The sequence below is a fragment of the Antedon bifida genome, chromosome 2 (genome assembly GCF_963402885.1).
Source record: "Antedon bifida chromosome 2, ecAntBifi1.1, whole genome shotgun sequence".
NCBI classification, from domain to species: Eukaryota; Metazoa; Echinodermata; class Crinoidea; order Comatulida; family Antedonidae; genus Antedon; species Antedon bifida.
Window position 1 is genome coordinate 33,584,687 of NC_136227.1, and position 16,632 is coordinate 33,601,318.

The 16,632-nt window shown below is 30.8% G+C and overlaps 3 protein-coding genes across 4 annotated transcripts in view; 1 reads left to right on the forward strand and 2 right to left on the reverse strand.

Moving 5' to 3' along the window:
* Positions 1-10,196, forward strand: part of LOC144834745 (uncharacterized) — a 35,331-nt gene extending 25,135 nt beyond the window's left edge. Inside the window, exon 5 of the mRNA XM_078689655.1 lies at positions 9,395-10,196. The gene's annotated coding sequence lies outside the window, so the exon portion shown is untranslated. The remainder of the gene's footprint in view (positions 1-9,394) is intronic.
* Positions 1-14,182, reverse strand: part of LOC144834764 (large ribosomal subunit protein mL44-like) — a 186,910-nt gene extending 172,728 nt beyond the window's left edge. For both annotated transcript variants that reach the window (XR_013611005.1, XM_078689681.1), the window contains exon 1: positions 13,947-14,182. Coding sequence is in view for 1 of the 2 variants with exons in the window: in XM_078689681.1 (XP_078545807.1) it covers positions 13,947-13,965 (19 nt within the window). In the remaining variant the exon portion in view is untranslated. The remainder of the gene's footprint in view (positions 1-13,946) is intronic.
* Positions 1-16,632, reverse strand: part of LOC144834760 (stromelysin-1-like) — a 203,435-nt gene that overhangs the window by 154,564 nt on the left and 32,239 nt on the right. The window lies entirely within an intron of this gene.

Genomic DNA, 16,632 nt, shown 5'->3' on the forward strand with positions numbered 1-16,632 from the left:
CTCAATAAGCTAAATTGGATGATTCACTATTAACAAAGGTCATTAATGTTCTACAACATTGTAGGTGAAAGGTCTCCACTGTTGACATCCGGAAGTTGTCGTTGGCTCTCTCTTTACAGAGTGACCAATTAGCATATTTTTACTACATTAAATTAAGAAATTATAATATGTGCGTGCGGCTATTCTAAAAGCATATTTTCAATAAACTTATATAGTTACTACCATTTAATATAATAAAAGATCTTAAAACTAATTTTTCATCCTAAAACATGCTAAAACACTACTAAAATACTGTTGTTTATTTATTTTTTGCAGCTACATTTTTTTTATTTATGTACAAAATGTATAGTTTTGTAAATTGTTTATTTTAAACTTTTTCTGGTGACTTTGCACCTTCCTTTGTTTTCGTCAGCCCACAATCGGTTTAAAATTTCATAAAAACTTGATATCTTATCCTTGGATAAAGCACAGTGGTAAGCTGGGAAAATAATTGTGATGCTTGACCATTCATGTGGTATTTAGGGGTTAATATTGTAAGCTAACCTTGACCACCACAAACCTATCCTACCTATCAGACATCTCATCTGACCTGTTTAAAGGAAATTTCTGTAAAATTGTTTTTGCAATTATTTCTCATACATATTTACTGGACTATTTGGATCTTTTTCTATGGTTGCGAAAATTTGGGGACTTCCTCACATTAAACTGTAATAACTGTTAATGCCTATCCATCTGGATTTCACGATGGGGCCTTCAGAGAGTTGATTTATACTAGGGTCGTTGGGACTGCGTAGTGATAATGACCATTCAGAATTAATCGGCTACGATTTTATTATAAATTGATGAATGTTGTTATGAGAAAAAAAATGTTTATCCTGTGGTGTTCAGGTTTTGTGAACAACAGAACAGATTTTATTAAAAAGTTTCCGGTTCTCTATGCCAGTTCTCTAGTATCAGGGTGCTTAAAATTCAAAATACAATATACTATAGCGTCTTTGTACAGTAGGTGTACCCAAATGTAACTAGCAATGAAAAAAGGGGGGATTATTTATGTTGGTTTATACCAGCTGTAAGGAGGGCAGTTACCTTTGATGATGTTGATGCTATTTGTTACATTTATTACACATACGTTCCATGACCCACTTGATTCTTACTTAAGATAAAGTACTACTAATGTGAAGAATCTCTATATTGAGTTGAATAAACCATGTCAGACAGATACAAAAAATGTTCTATAAACACTATCTCTAAGAAATGGCAGAATTTATGTCAACAAAATGCTTCAATCAGAGATATAGATATTTTTGGAGTAAACTGCATTTTAAGAAGGCATTAGATGTGATCGTATACAGGTATAAAACAAAATCTTATTTATATCAAGATAAATTGGAAAATGTATGTCGTATACATACAAGATGGAAGTATGGACCAGAGAGATAAAATAGTTAATTTTAAATGAATTCAAACGAAGACGACATCACCAGTGACATAGATAAAAGTAAGTTTTTTAAAACATGATGGAAACGATGTATAATCTTTCCGTAGATATAGATTGGGGGAGAGAAAGTTAGCCGTGTTTAAGGAGGCAGGAGCATTACCATTGATGTACAATGAGCTAGTTTTAATGTGGAAGATAAGAAAGATTACCAGGCCTAGCTTAGAAACAAGACTGAAAATGAAACTGTCTGAGAGATGAACATGTGACCTACTTTACTGCGTTGTTTACTTTCCTATGTGATGTCGTTGACCCATGGTAGTATTTATTTCATACTGCAAATGGATTAAAGATGGAAATTTTTGCTCATCCTTATTCATATTTTATATCATTAATCAAACATTGTTATCAAATTCATTGGTAGTCCACAACTGCTTGGAAATAGAGAGGAAAATCACAATTTGTTGTTCAAATATTTAAATTAATATTCATTTAGCCAAATAGATTATGTTTATGTACAATAAATAAAAGCAGGTGATTTTACAAATTTTACTGTACTACAGCTCCCTGTATAACACAACGTAATCTTGTCCAAGTACTCTCACTTGCACTAAAACGAAGAGCTAGTGTCTCCCCCAATTTTTTCTGCCAGTTTTCTATCGTTTTGATTTAGCTTTTTGCTTATTTTATTTATATCTCCATTGAGATCCAGCCAGGCACTGATATCAACAGCATTGTCATTTTTCAGTAATTTGCATTTGAATTTACATTTGTAATGTTCGTTATATAACAAGGAGTTATTAATTACAATAGAAACTCAAGCTGTATATAAGTGAATTTTACCCTTTTTTAATTTATTAAATTATATTTCAGAAATACAATTTATTAAATTATATTTCAGAAATACAATTTATTAAATTATATTTCAGAAATACCTCTTCTGCATGGTAAAGAACAATGTAGGCAAATCTAAGTGGGCTACTGTATTTAAAACAAGAATTATTGATTATGTGTGTAAAAGGAAACATCGCAATAAAAAAAAATGATATTGTTGATTGTGATGGCTTCAGGGGGTTTCTGGAAAGCATGTAAACAATTATTAATATCCCCTAGTGACAATCATATGATTATTAATAATAATATATATATTAATATTGTTGTAATTTACCGTTCAATGTTAGAAGTACAGTAAAATAAGTAATATATAGCACAGGTCAAATAAACATTACAAAGTACAGATAATTTTAAGGATAAACAAAAACATCAAAATATACTGTAGAACAACTTAGCCAAAAATATGTGATCTGCGTTTATTAAAAAAAATAATTGCCTAACACCAAATTAAATATTTAATGTATTTAATTTAATCGAACATCCTGATAAATATTTAATAATCACTCTGTAATTATTAGTTTGTCAATGTCACTTCTTACTTTTCTCAATCTTTGGGGAAATCTGTGCTACTTATCAATACCAACTTTAAAGTGTAAGTGTTGAAGTATTCTTTGTAGGCCTCCATCCATGGTTTAGTTGCAGTGAACTAACAAGTGAACCAAGGCCTGTCTTTAGAGGGATCAGTTTTCCATTAATACACTGTCAAGGTAAAACTTAGCCCACCTTGAGTATTCTCTAATCAGCTAGGGAAAAATTAGAGAGTTTGAAAACTCATTACAATTGACCTTGTAAATATGTACCAAAGGGGGTCTTGATAAGGTTCCATGAATTAACCACTAGAACAGCAGGAATGGATGCAAGTCAGAAATGACTGTCGGAAACGTAAAGTATTCGGACAACATGAGGAAATGGGTTTAAAATCAAAGATTATTGGGATTGCTAGTATATTATTGAAGGAAAACTAGTTCATTATTTTAAAACTAATGTTGAACCAATACCCACATAAAACTTTCTTGTCTGGTTTCATCATATATATTACTGTACACAGTATTCATTGTTTCATGTGAAAATATGGTTTTAAAAATACAATTTATTTAGAGGAATTCTCAACTAAAACAACAAATCAATTGAGTAAATGTAATACATTTAATAATAAGCTAAATCCATAAAACCTTAAGTCTGAGAAAGTGGTGTGTGAAGTGTTTTTAATCATTTCTACTAGAGAACAACTTTTATCCAATCACAGAGATCGAGACAGAAGCATTACTGCAATTTGATGCTTCTAACAGATAAGAAGTATTAATAAGGAAAAGGTTAAAGAGTGTTTAAGTAGCACTGTGTTTATTCTGTTGTTTATTTCCTTCTTCCCATCATCCGTCCCCGCCATTTCCCAGAAATAGAAGTAGTGTTGAAATAAGATGTGGGTGTGTCTGTGCAGTTTGTTTCATTTTGAGGAGGTACACAAAGGATTTAATGGAAGTCTTTTTTACTGCTGACGATGGTGAGATTTCACATTTTGGAAAACAGCTTCCAACAGAAATGATTTTATGCTTGACAAAAATGTGCATTGCTTTGTCTACGTAAAAACTAAACTAACTTTAAAATCCTAAGCTAACATGCAAAATGAATGATTTCTTGGGCGCTTTTTAAATGTGGGGAAAAAAGAGTGTACAGTTTGTCTGTTTTATTCACTTGTTAGTATCACCTTCCCCCATCGTAATTAGAAAAGGGTATTATGTATGATGGAATATGCGAAAGGTAAGCTGTTTTGGCCATGTTTTGTGCGTTTTCGCACACAACAACAGTGACATTGATCCAGGTTTTTGTTGGTTTTTTGGTGTAGGGTGTATGCCACATGGGGTATGCCTGATCTCGTAACATGAGATTATTTAAAACCCATCAAGTATCTTTGATATCAAATCTCGGTATCTAATAACAGCAGAGGGGGTACGTAGCCTTGATTGCACCTGCTCCTTTTTCAGACTACTGGGAATTATTCATAGACTTTTTTCCTCTTATAAGACAACACAATATTTAATTAATTTTTTTCAGAAAGATTATATAGGCCTACTGGTTATAATTTCACATCATAGTATATTCATGTCTTGAACATTTGTTTTAAACATCGGAGAACATTGATTAAAAGTTTTTTTCAGTTCTCTGTTCGTGTTAACACAAACATTTTTTATGTATTCAAACAAAAATATATTCTGATTTTTCATTATCAATTTACATATCAATTTGTATATGTTATTTGATCTTTTCCTATAACTTATAACACATGTATCAAACCTGCCAACGAAATTGTTTAGTACAAGAAGAATGTTGTGGCAGCTTATTATTATATACTGTATATACTAAAAACATTAATTTCCCTGTGTCAGTGTGAGAGAAAGTATGTAATTTAGTGATTTCCCCCATGCTGGCTCACCTGGAAGGCCCGACAAGATCCAATGGGCCTAAAGGCTAAATTAAGGTCATGTGATGGCTTTGTGTCCCTTTACTTTCAAATAGAGGGTCACCCTGCCCAGACTAGACCTTCAAATGTCATGCTATATTTTGTTTTATAATGATGTGAACAGCTTGCCCATACTTTGACCAACAAGATCATTCTTAAAAGTGAAGGTGTGTTGCTATATCATTTGTGGCAAATTGACCCCTTGGGACTTATAGGATGAGGTCAAGGGAATGGTTGGTCATTTCTTTTAAAAGTAAAGACACCATTTAAAATGTACTTTAGAAATTCTGGTACAGCAAACTCTCCATATGAATAATATTGATACATGATGTTTTTATCATGATTTTATATGTTGTACATTTGTTTTACATGACAATGATATCTCAATCAACTAAACATTTATTCAATTTTAATACAAAACAAAATGTAGATTAATAATAATGAAAGCAAAATTTAATAAAATGTCAATATTATTATTTTGTTTGAAAGACAATTAATCCGTTTGGGATATGACAAGAAAAAGGAATTGTTGTTTATAGTATTCAGCTTTGTACTACTTAATAAAAACCAACAAAAGCAAAAAAAACACGTCATCGTAAAATCATAGTCATATCAACATTTTAATTCAATTCAAAATCTTGGCAGTTTGTGTGATGTTCTATAATGTGTAAGTGTGCAAGCTTATTGTATAACGGAGGTGTGAATCGTTCTGTTCAATGTAACATATAATATTTTTTTTATTCATTCTACTGTTTTTACTTCAAAATGTTGAATCTTTAGCAAAAATTTAATATAACTATCAGTTATCTTATATCTTTAATTGAATTACATGATTATACATGTTAATTTAAATAGTTAAATATAGAGAACTTCGTTGATAAAACTAAAAGGGAGACATGTTGATAAGCAAAAAGGGGGACATGTTGATAAGCAACAAGGGGGACATGTTGATAAATTCCATATTTAACCTTTTTAAAATATAGGTTATAATTTTATCGTTTCGTTTTCTATTCGTTTTTATTTTAGTCAGCAATTTTCATGAATTCCCAAAAGTTTATGAAAACTGGGTAAAGCCAACAACATTTCCTTTATTTTAACATTAAATGGGGCAAACGGAAGTTCTTCTAAAGGATTCAAATTTCAAATTTGTTTCTTAATTCCAATTTAATGATTCGCCATATAGCGTGACAAAATTTGAAAAAATGAGTAAGGTATGGAAGGAATACTATGTTCAATATTACTATAACAGAATTAGTTTTTTAGCTATATATATATATCACATAGAAACCAATTATTTACATAGTAAATACTTGATTTCCCATATTAGAAATAAATAGAAAATTATCAGGTACTTTATAAAAGAATTGAATCCCATGATTTTATTTTGAAAATTGAAAACCATTTCTGAAGTAAAGAAAAAAATGAACTTGTGAAAATAAAAGGTCTGGGAAAAAAAGAACCTGTGAAAATAAAAGGTTTCTGAAATTAAGGAAAAAAGAACTTGTGAAAATAAAGGGTGAGAACATACTAATTACTATTGTAGTGAGCCCATGCAAATTATTTATTATATTAGCAATGACAGTATAAAGGGTGGGAAGGAAATATTTTAGCTTTTATAATCACACAATTCACTAATTTAATTAAAGCAACTGACAGTTGTCATTATAAATCTAATATCATTTGTGTTGAATACTGTAATTAATTTTACTTGGCCAATTTGTACTATATTTAGTTCAAAATTTGAATTTGAATTATTCTTGAGCATATTGAATAATCTTAATTATCGTCTTTAAACAAATGACTTGGCAAAGCCTTCTATGTTGCAATAGAATAGTATTAAACTATTACAAGGACATAAACAATGTTTTTCACTTGTATTCTTTCCCCTACTTTATCTTTTTACTGTAATCTTGTTGGCTTTAAATAAAGAATATCTTCCAGTTTTAAGTTGTGTTCAAGGTCCAATCCAAATGACCTTTTACAAAACTGGTTAAAATAATTGTTAAACTTTGATTGTACTCTTTCCCAAACAGGACACCTTTGGACTCACCCATTCAACTGATTTTTTTAGAAAGTGTATCTGATTTTCTGGAAAGTGTATCTTGTTTTATGAATGTAATTAACCTATAAAAAATAATTTTAGTGGAGTTTAATAAATATATTGAATCACATCTTGGCATATTTTAATGTTGTATAAATGCTTATATTATATTGACATTTTTTATTAAGTCCAAATAAAAAAAAATAGAATTTTGTGACTTACTATCGGAGAAGGTATTAAAAAAAATCAAATTCCAATACTTTTTCAAAATATAAAAGAACACAAGTACAGTAAACATACATTTGATATTGATTGAAAATATTGTATAGGAAGGAGACCTTATTCATTCCCCCAGAAGATTAAGAATGCTATTATCGTAGATAAATTCGTTATTAAGTCTATTTGAAGCAAGCGTGAAATTCCTAGCGAAGATCGTTATAGATTAATCTGTAGATGATATATTGCCCATTCGTTGAACAAACTTCATATTTAAGTGAAAACTGTGACTTTTAAGCAAGTCACCCAGTTTTAATGGTAATGAAATACTCACCTATGCGCACAACATATCAACTGATACGCTCAAGTTTTCTTGAGTATGGTACGACATTTAGAAAATTCAATTTATGTTTCAAACCTCATAATTCAGCAACTCAGACAAGACAAGACATTAATAGTAAATTAATTAAAGGAACAAAAAAGTGACTATTACTGCAAACTACTATAAACAATCACTAATTATTTTATATAATAATAATAATACAATACAAATTGAAATAAAATACTTTAACAAAAGTGGAAAAAAGATAATTCACGGATGGTATGCTGTTTTAGTAATTAGAAACTTGAACATTTTAAAGCGTGTTTTTACCTCAGGATGTACTTAAACCTGTCAGTAAAGCATTAAATTAAATGATAATTTCACAAACGAATTGTTGTACAAAGTATTTTTTGTGCAATTTCCTATCATTCAGTTTATCGCAGATCTTTGTTTTTAAAAAATAGATCATAGTACTGTACTTCTTTTAAAAATAGATATTAAAATAAGATAAGATAAGTTTCTATTGTTGTCAACACAATAGCCAAACATTGAATTTAGTAAATAACAGAAGTTGAATTGAAGGAACAAACTAATAAGATTATTTGTTTCATCCAAATTTAACAAATTTATAAGATTGAAACTATTCAATCAATCATCCATTCATTTAACTGTCCATGCAAAAGCATTCTTCCATTGGAAGGGTCAAGGCCAACAGCGATCAAAGATTAAGGGGCGCAGTGGGAAATTGTAAAGAGCCCATTGAGGAAATGCTATCAACCGGATATTAAGGTCCAAGCCCAACCCCCTGGACCACTTAGACGTCAATTGAGATTAAGTTTATCAAAGAGATAATTGTTAATAGAAAATCTCTGAAAATGTTCTAATCCTCTTCAACGAAAACCCAAATTTTATGCACAGAAAGGGGGAAAAAAGTAGAAGAAAAAATTAGGACAAAAGTTGAAGATTTTAGTAAAATGCTAAAACTGAAAGAAAACAATTTCTGTATAACAAATGAATAGACAAGTTGTGTAAATCCTCATAACAAAGCCTACATAAGTTTATCAATGATTAACTTAAATTCTCATAGAAAAGAAAAAAAAACAGGGGAAGAAAGAAAAAAAGTAGGGCACATTTTGCAACTGATGCTTGTGCTAAAACTGGGACAAAACGATTTCTTATACTTGAGAAGCAAATATAAACGTGTTTGTGTTTTCATGACAAGTTTGAAAGAAATGATACGGATAAAGATAATGCTCAAAATAATAGGACAGTGTCTTGTTTCTGAAAATACTCGGTAATAAAATCAGTTTCTGGTTGGTCCCATTACTGTATGTGCATTTGGTTCATGTTATATATACACACGTGAAAAGGTATATTCGTTCCATGTGTATTCTTTTTACAAGTTTCTGAAGAAATAGCTGATGTTTCTTACATTAGTGTTTGACACTGTGCTAGATTAGATCGAATAATAAAAGAGAAAACAAATCAGGTGATGTATTTTGTAGAAAAAATATTAGAAGTTTTTAAAAGTCAATATTGAGATGAAATTAAACATGTTTGAAAGTTTCTAAAAGTTACGTACATAGTGTGTGATTTATTTTTAAATTTGTATCTTGCTTTCAGATTTGAATTTGATAAACAACCCCTATTGGCAGTCACATGTATAATAAGCTTGACAAAAATCATCTCAAACCTGGGGTCATCTTAGAAGCAGATTACCTCATATGCAAGCATATTGCAAAATATTTAAAGTTTAAACCTAGTTTGAAGTAAAAATGTAACGCAGCTTTCTACTTATGTGTAATTTATTGCCATCTTAAGAACTGGTTTAATTCTATCTTTGATGGTATTTAAGGATTACAGGCTTCGTATTACACAAGAAATTTGATTGGCTAGCAACCTTTGGGTTTGATTGGAAGTTGACGGTTCGTACAAGAAAATGTCAAACAAAAATGTCAATTTATTTTTTCATATTTTTTATTGTTGACAAGAATAAACTATTAAACAATTTTTCTTTTTTTTTTTCAGAATATTTTAATTTTTCCACTCTGCAATTATGGAGCATACAGCGAAGTGTGGAAAGTTGAGCAACTAGAAACGCATCAAAAAAGAAGAGAACCAAGGTACTCTACACAGGGCACCTATTTAACAAATGAGAAAGATGGAGATACAAAGACTCAGGCAGATACAGCAAAACATTACAACCAGACACAGTGAAACCTGACCAAGACACCCAGAAACATCCCCAGTCCGGGAGTACTCACAAATTTGCCTCCCGGAAGTATTTCCTCGGCAACACTGAGGAAAGGTACAGTACAATAAGGATGGAAAAAGCAACTTTTCAAAGAAACATCTCAAAATAGATAAAAACAACCATTTGTTTCCTTGCAGTTATTTACTTGTAACTTATTTCTTTTAAGTATAATAATCGTACGCTATTTTTTAATTAGATTGGATTAAAAACATGCCAACAATTTTGACAATAGAACAGCTAAAGTATTGACTTCTAAACAGTGTATAATTTAGCCTTCTCTTGCCCAATAAAATATTCTTTATACATTTTCTCACATTATTATTAGTACCAGGAATCCATGTGCCCTGCACACATGATGGACTCATAATAAGTACTTTTGGTTTGCTATCTGGTAACATATTAAATTTTACAACTCTATATCAAATAAAACATTTGCAAATTGTGTCGAAACAAGTGTTATTTTTTATATGTTTTATTACATTTTTTATTAACCTTTTATTGAAAGGTGCTTAAGTTATTTCAAATATTATAACATCTTTTTTTTTCATAGTTTTACAGTTATTTATTCTATTTTTTTTTAAACAAACAAACTGTTCAAATTCTAAAACTTTGCATTTTTAAACTGTAAAAAAATACTTTGGATTTATTAGAATGGGGTCAGTTAAAGTCAGTTAACTGAATGAAATATCCTAAACCTCAATTTGTGGATTTCATTACGTTGGGTATTTTGAGACATTCGTGACTAGATTAGTGTTTGAAAGTTATACATAGTCATGAATACATTCAATAGCTTTTGGTGCAACTTAAGTATAAATCTGGTTTGTTTTTACCCGTCTATTTTCACTATTAAATTGTGATATCTATCTACCTGTATTTGTTTGTTACTTCCAAGTTGTTGCCCAAATTTTACCAAACATCATAATTTTCTCAAATTCTTTACGAGTTAAGATTGTTATCTTAATTTTTTTTTATTGTTTCCATTGAAATATTCAATTTATCAGAGTTTCAAATTACAATATAATCATTTTTATATAAAATTTTACTTTTAAACTCAAGACAATTTAATTCCTAATGTTATAGTATATAATTGTTTTATTTAAATTAACTATTAGTGTTTAAATAAATAATGTAACAACTGATTTTTTATTATCAATATTTAAAATGTACACAATTATTTTTACATTCCAACATATTAAAAAATGTATATATATTTATATACATTTTTTTTATTATTAATTACTCACAATAATGGTGAAATTTTCAATTTGAATTTATTTGTTCAAAATAAATGTAGGCCTATTCGTTAATTTTTCATTTTTTAACCTATTATGAACATAATATATGTTTATTGAAAGAAATTATCTACTACTACTCCCAATAAAATAATTGAGTATTTTTTGGGGGAATTATAAAACTTATTTTTTTAAACATTTATTACTATCTTGTTTCCTGTTGGTCTATAAACATGATAAAAATGTCATGATATATATCAAACATTAAGGTATTTATTTGTGTTGACAAGACTACAACGAATTTGTCTTAGTGTAAAAAAGGTGTCGTCATCATTTTCACCCATGCTTTCTCCTAATTACTTTGCATTTTTCATTTCATGTTTTCAAATGTATAGTGACATGTCGATAAGTGTGTCACATTTATTAAACATGTTGTTAGGCCCGACAAGGCAGTAAATAATGGTGCTGAAAAATTACGTGAAATTTAATCAAGATTTAACGTATTGATTTCTGTAAAAGAGATATATCATATCCTACTTAGCGAAAGCAAACAATTTTAAAGAACTATTTTGTATATTTAGTAATATTTTTTATAATTTATTTATACATTTTTGTGGTTATTTTAAGACTTATTTTTCATACCATGTGTTTATTGCTATTTATTAAGAAATATTTTGGGTTTTTTTTTTTATAATTTGGGTGTAGACAGTAAATGACCTAGTTAATGGTAATAAGCTTTGGGCAGAGCTAATGGTACATATACTGTTTTGCGTATTGATACGGGACATTGATATTGGTTACTTGTAAACTTAACTGAACAGGATTAGAATTTGAAGCAAAGTAGTGTTAATGTAAATGCATGTCGCATTGCTTTAAAAAAAATGCCCAAATGGTGATGCGGTCCCTAATCGGTTCCCAGAGGTTTCTTCCCAATGCCTATCTTTGTCATTTGCCTCGACCTGATTTACTCTTACTCTTTTCGTATGGAATTTTCCCCCATGGAGAATGTGTGTTGGGAATCGCATGTTCTCATTATAACTTGATTACAAGGAACCGACCTACTTCTGTTACCATGCAAGCTGGACTACCAAGCCTACATTTGTTTCTGAGTCATCAAAATAGAGGGGGCACTCCATAAATTTCAGATGTTCCAAGTTATTGCATGTGTCTATTTTTTTTTCACTCACTATTTATTAAGTACAGTAGCTTTATGTTTAATTCACCACCTAATTAGTATATGTAGTTAATAAGTCATTTATGTTATTATATATAAAGCGGATGGGAACGCCATGTATAGATTGTAATATATTATTTATGATATTTGTAGCCTTTCGTAATGAAAGTATAATGTTCACACTAAAATTATAAAGTACTATGGTGTGAAATTGAATATATGAACAATATATTTAAATTGTCTTTAACTTATTTTATAAAAAAAAAATACTTGCTAATTTTTAGTTGTATCTTCAGGGAGATACATTATCTATTGAGGATATAGGATAATTGGAACAAGGAATGGTTGAATATCAGTCACATAGGAATAATACATTGAATGTATCAACAACCATGTTGTTACATGCCACTTATGAATGCAATTTCATGTTTGTTTTGGGGTATAGTACATTATCACATTACTGCATAGGCCTTTCATGTGATAATATTGATCATAATGTTTTATCGTTTTAATTCTTAAAGTTAAATGAACCATCAAGTTTGTTTTTATACCCACTACTTATTTATAATTATAAATTAATGATAACTAATCACAAAAGAATATAATTATTAAATTAATTTTAAAATAATTTTTGTTTTAATGCACACCAATATTTCCACGATTATTTTTTCTAAAACAGTAATAAAACTTAATGAAATGTGACCAAAACTATAAATTCTCATCCGTCAACAAAACTGAATAATTGGTATGCAAATTAAGCAACCTAACGCAATCGTTTAAAATGCAAAAAAAAAAATAATTTAAATACAAAAATATTATTTTAATAGTGTTTTATGAGAAGTTCTCAATTATTTATTATTATACTGTAAACTACTTGCCAAATTTGTTTAGTGTCTGTAGACGTCGCTATATATTGTGACTAAACATATTTGTATAAATATTTTTGTTGTATTTAGCCTACAAATAATTCCTATAGTCTTCCCTTTTATGGTAGGCATAGGATGATGAATGGATATGGTAGCATCAATAAGAATGCTTAATAAGATTGAAAAAAAATGTTAAAATTATGTTCACTTTCTTTTTTGTTAAAAAGATATTTATCAAAGAATATTGAATACCAAATGTTTAGCTTGTGTAGATTGTAACAACAGTGATTCTGTATGTAGGGATGTTTATACGTGTATTAAATTTGTCATATAAAAGTAGTGTAGCTATATTAGTATCATTCCACTAAACAAATCAGGTATATGGAAGACATATTACCTTATATGGAACTTTTGTTTAATTATTTACTTTTTAAAGTATCATGTTCTGTACAAACATTTTAAAGCATGTTTTAGTCACATGATATACTAAGAGGACTGAAAGAAGTATCTGTTGAATGTAATAGTGCCCTCTAGTGTTCAGATTAATAAAAGCTACATGCTACAGTAGAACTCTTTTTTCTCTGTTTTGTTCGTCTACATTTTTGAACTTTTGATTGTACACAAGATTGATTGATTAGTTTAATTGCCTACAGGGGCCAAGGAATCACCTGTGCAGATCCTGGTGGGGGCATGTCTCCCCCTCCCACATATTTTGAGTGGGGATTGTCCCCCTCACACTCCAACAGAAAAATCATTAAATTGTTAAAATGAATAGAAAGTAAGACTTCTATGACGTGCATGACAGCCTAAGTATACTAAAAGTATTTCATTTTTATACGTGAACCCCCCCCCCCACCAAACCCCCACCGCCCCACCAAATTAAAAACGGATGTGCAAGTAAGATAGTAAAACAGACTTCCTTCTTCCAACAAAAATAGTATAATATATTATAAAATAGAATGATATTTTAATTAAAGTAAATAAGTATAATATCATATTCAATAACGGTTGTATGTACTTCTAGTTTGACACCAATGTAGGCAGGCTTACTCACCACTGAGTTTGAACTGCATGACTCTTGCGGTAGTTCGCCGGCTGGGCGTATCTCCTCAGGCTGACTTGGAATGACTTTTTTCCACACACAGGCCTAGATTTTAAGGCGAAGACTTAGACCTCAAACATTTGAATATTTCACGCTAAAATGTTGTCCTCTATCTGTTCGAAGATTTTATATTTTACACTTATTAGTTATGCAATAATCGTTACGATAACATTTATGATTTGAGCTCTTGTTCATCCTCTAATAATAGTAGGCACGCATTATCTGGCTGCTGGGTTTTTGTGCGCGGGTATTTTGAAACAAAAATCGCGACGTGGTGTTTTAATTAAGCTCTGTCTACACTGTCAAACTTTAAGTGACAAAAAATGTGATGTGCCCATATATAGATGGACACGATGATGTCAGAACTACAATATTTTAGCATAGCACTCCCATATATGGGCACATCACACTTTTTTGTCAAAGTAGTTTGATAGTGTGGACAGAGCTTTAGGGAGGCGCGGCCTATAATAAATAGTATAGACGCTGTCGTCAAAAAAAAGTTTGGTAATGGTAGCGTGCGTGTAAAATAAGGAGACGGCGCAACACACAGGAATCAAATATTCCAGATTGTAATTTTATCTTTGAAGACAAGTTTAAATAAAAATCGCAATACAAAAAAAAACATTTAAAAAACGTGGTCATTAAACTATGATGCCATGATATTTTTACTTCCTTTAAATAATGATAAATAAAAGTAAAAAGAAAAAAATAAGTAAAAGTTAAATAATAATAATATAGTTATGTGGTTATCTTGTACACAATTATTTTACTTTGGTGTCGTCGATAACTGTAATATCTAGCCTTCTTCTGATTCCATTGCACCTCCTTCAAGCAGACCTGGATCGGCTCTAGACTGCGAAAATGGTATGAGCAAAAAAAAAATCCAATAGGCCTAGAGGTGGCAATACATAATAAATACTGTGTAACGGCAGTATGTGTAGACTAGCAAACAATTACGTAATTGTTGTATCTGGGTTAATTTGCATAAATGCCAGACCAGGCGACGTATAAAAGAATCTCACTGGCTAGTGTGGCTAGTTGAGATGATGCCAGCGTATAGACCGGAGGTCTTAGTTATTAGTATAAAGAAGTTACACTATATGAAGTACACAATAAAATATTTCGATTGTTGCATGATACAAGCCTTCCGTGTTCTTTATTACGTATTATTCTCAACTCAAAGAAGTGGCCAGTGAGGCCGCAGTTACAGTCTATACGTGACCATCGATAATAAAGCTTTGTCAGCCATTTTGTGTTGGTTGAACGATAATACGATGACGACCAGTAAGGTTAGTGCTGAGCAGGTATATAAGGCCAGTGAGGCCGAAGCGTATTATTTGATAGAAGAAATAAATACATGCGTGTCGCTTAAGACCCTTCAAGAAAATATAAATCGGCTGAGGTCTTATGAGCAGAGATTATTTCGAAGTCATGCTAATTTATTGTCGTTTATTTTGGATTCACCTCGAATGATTGATCATGGCAGGGATTACGACAGTTTATGCAATAGGATTGAGACTTGTCTTATTAAAGCTGAGAACAGGCTATTGGAAACGGCATCTCTACGGTCAGATAGGAGTGTCGGATTTGCTGCTAGTGTTGCAGCTAGTACTACTAGTTCTATAATGGATAGGAAAATAAAGCTGGCTGAAAGTAAAGCTTCCCTGAAGGTAGACTTAGAGTTTAGTGCTGAGGAGAATCGTCTAACTAGCGAGCTCATTCGACTTCGCATTGCAAAGAAATTAGCAAAGAGTGAGGCTCAACTTGAATCATTTAGAGACTTAAATAACGATTTCGTTACGATTGATAAAACAGGATACACTTCTGATATTACAACTCCTAAAGATACTAGTTATGGAGACAGAATAACACAACTTGAGAGATTTCTGGATAAGAAAGTAAAGAATCATGTGGATAAGGTTGATGTTCAAGTACATAATTCTACTCCAAAATATGATCAAGGTAAACTTAATTCGTTTATGCCTAATAGCGAACCAAGTTATATCCTCCATTCAGAAGCTATGATGAACCGTTTAGTTGATTCTTTTAGACTTCCACCAGTTAAGGTGGATAAATTTGACGGTGATCCGTTAGCATTTCCTATGTGGGAAACTGCATTTGATTCGTTGTTGGCATCGAAAGCTGCGTCAACATATGAGAAGCTAAATCTATTAAGCCAACACCTCATAGGGCAACCAAAAGTGCTGGTGAATAATTATTTACTCTTACAATCCGAGGATGCATACTACTTAGCTAGAAACGAGTTGAAGGATCGGTATGGCCATAGTTCAGTGATAGCGAATGCCTTTCTTTCTAAATTATCTTCCTGGCCTAAAGTGTCGCCACGGGATAACATAGGTTTGAGACAATTTTCAGATTTCGTGTGTGAGATGGCAGTCGCAAGACAGAAGGTAGAAGACTTGGGAATTCTTGACTATCCTCAGGAGAACTATAAATTGGTATGTAAATTACCTTATTATATTGAAAACAAATGGAGAACAGTAGTGCAGACGCATTTAAATAACAAACAAAGTTTTCCTAGTTTAATTCAGTTTTCGAATTTCTTAAGATCGAAGGCAAAAGAGGCGAATATTCCCATGTTTCAAACTAAAATCAACACTACTCCAGATGGAAGTGC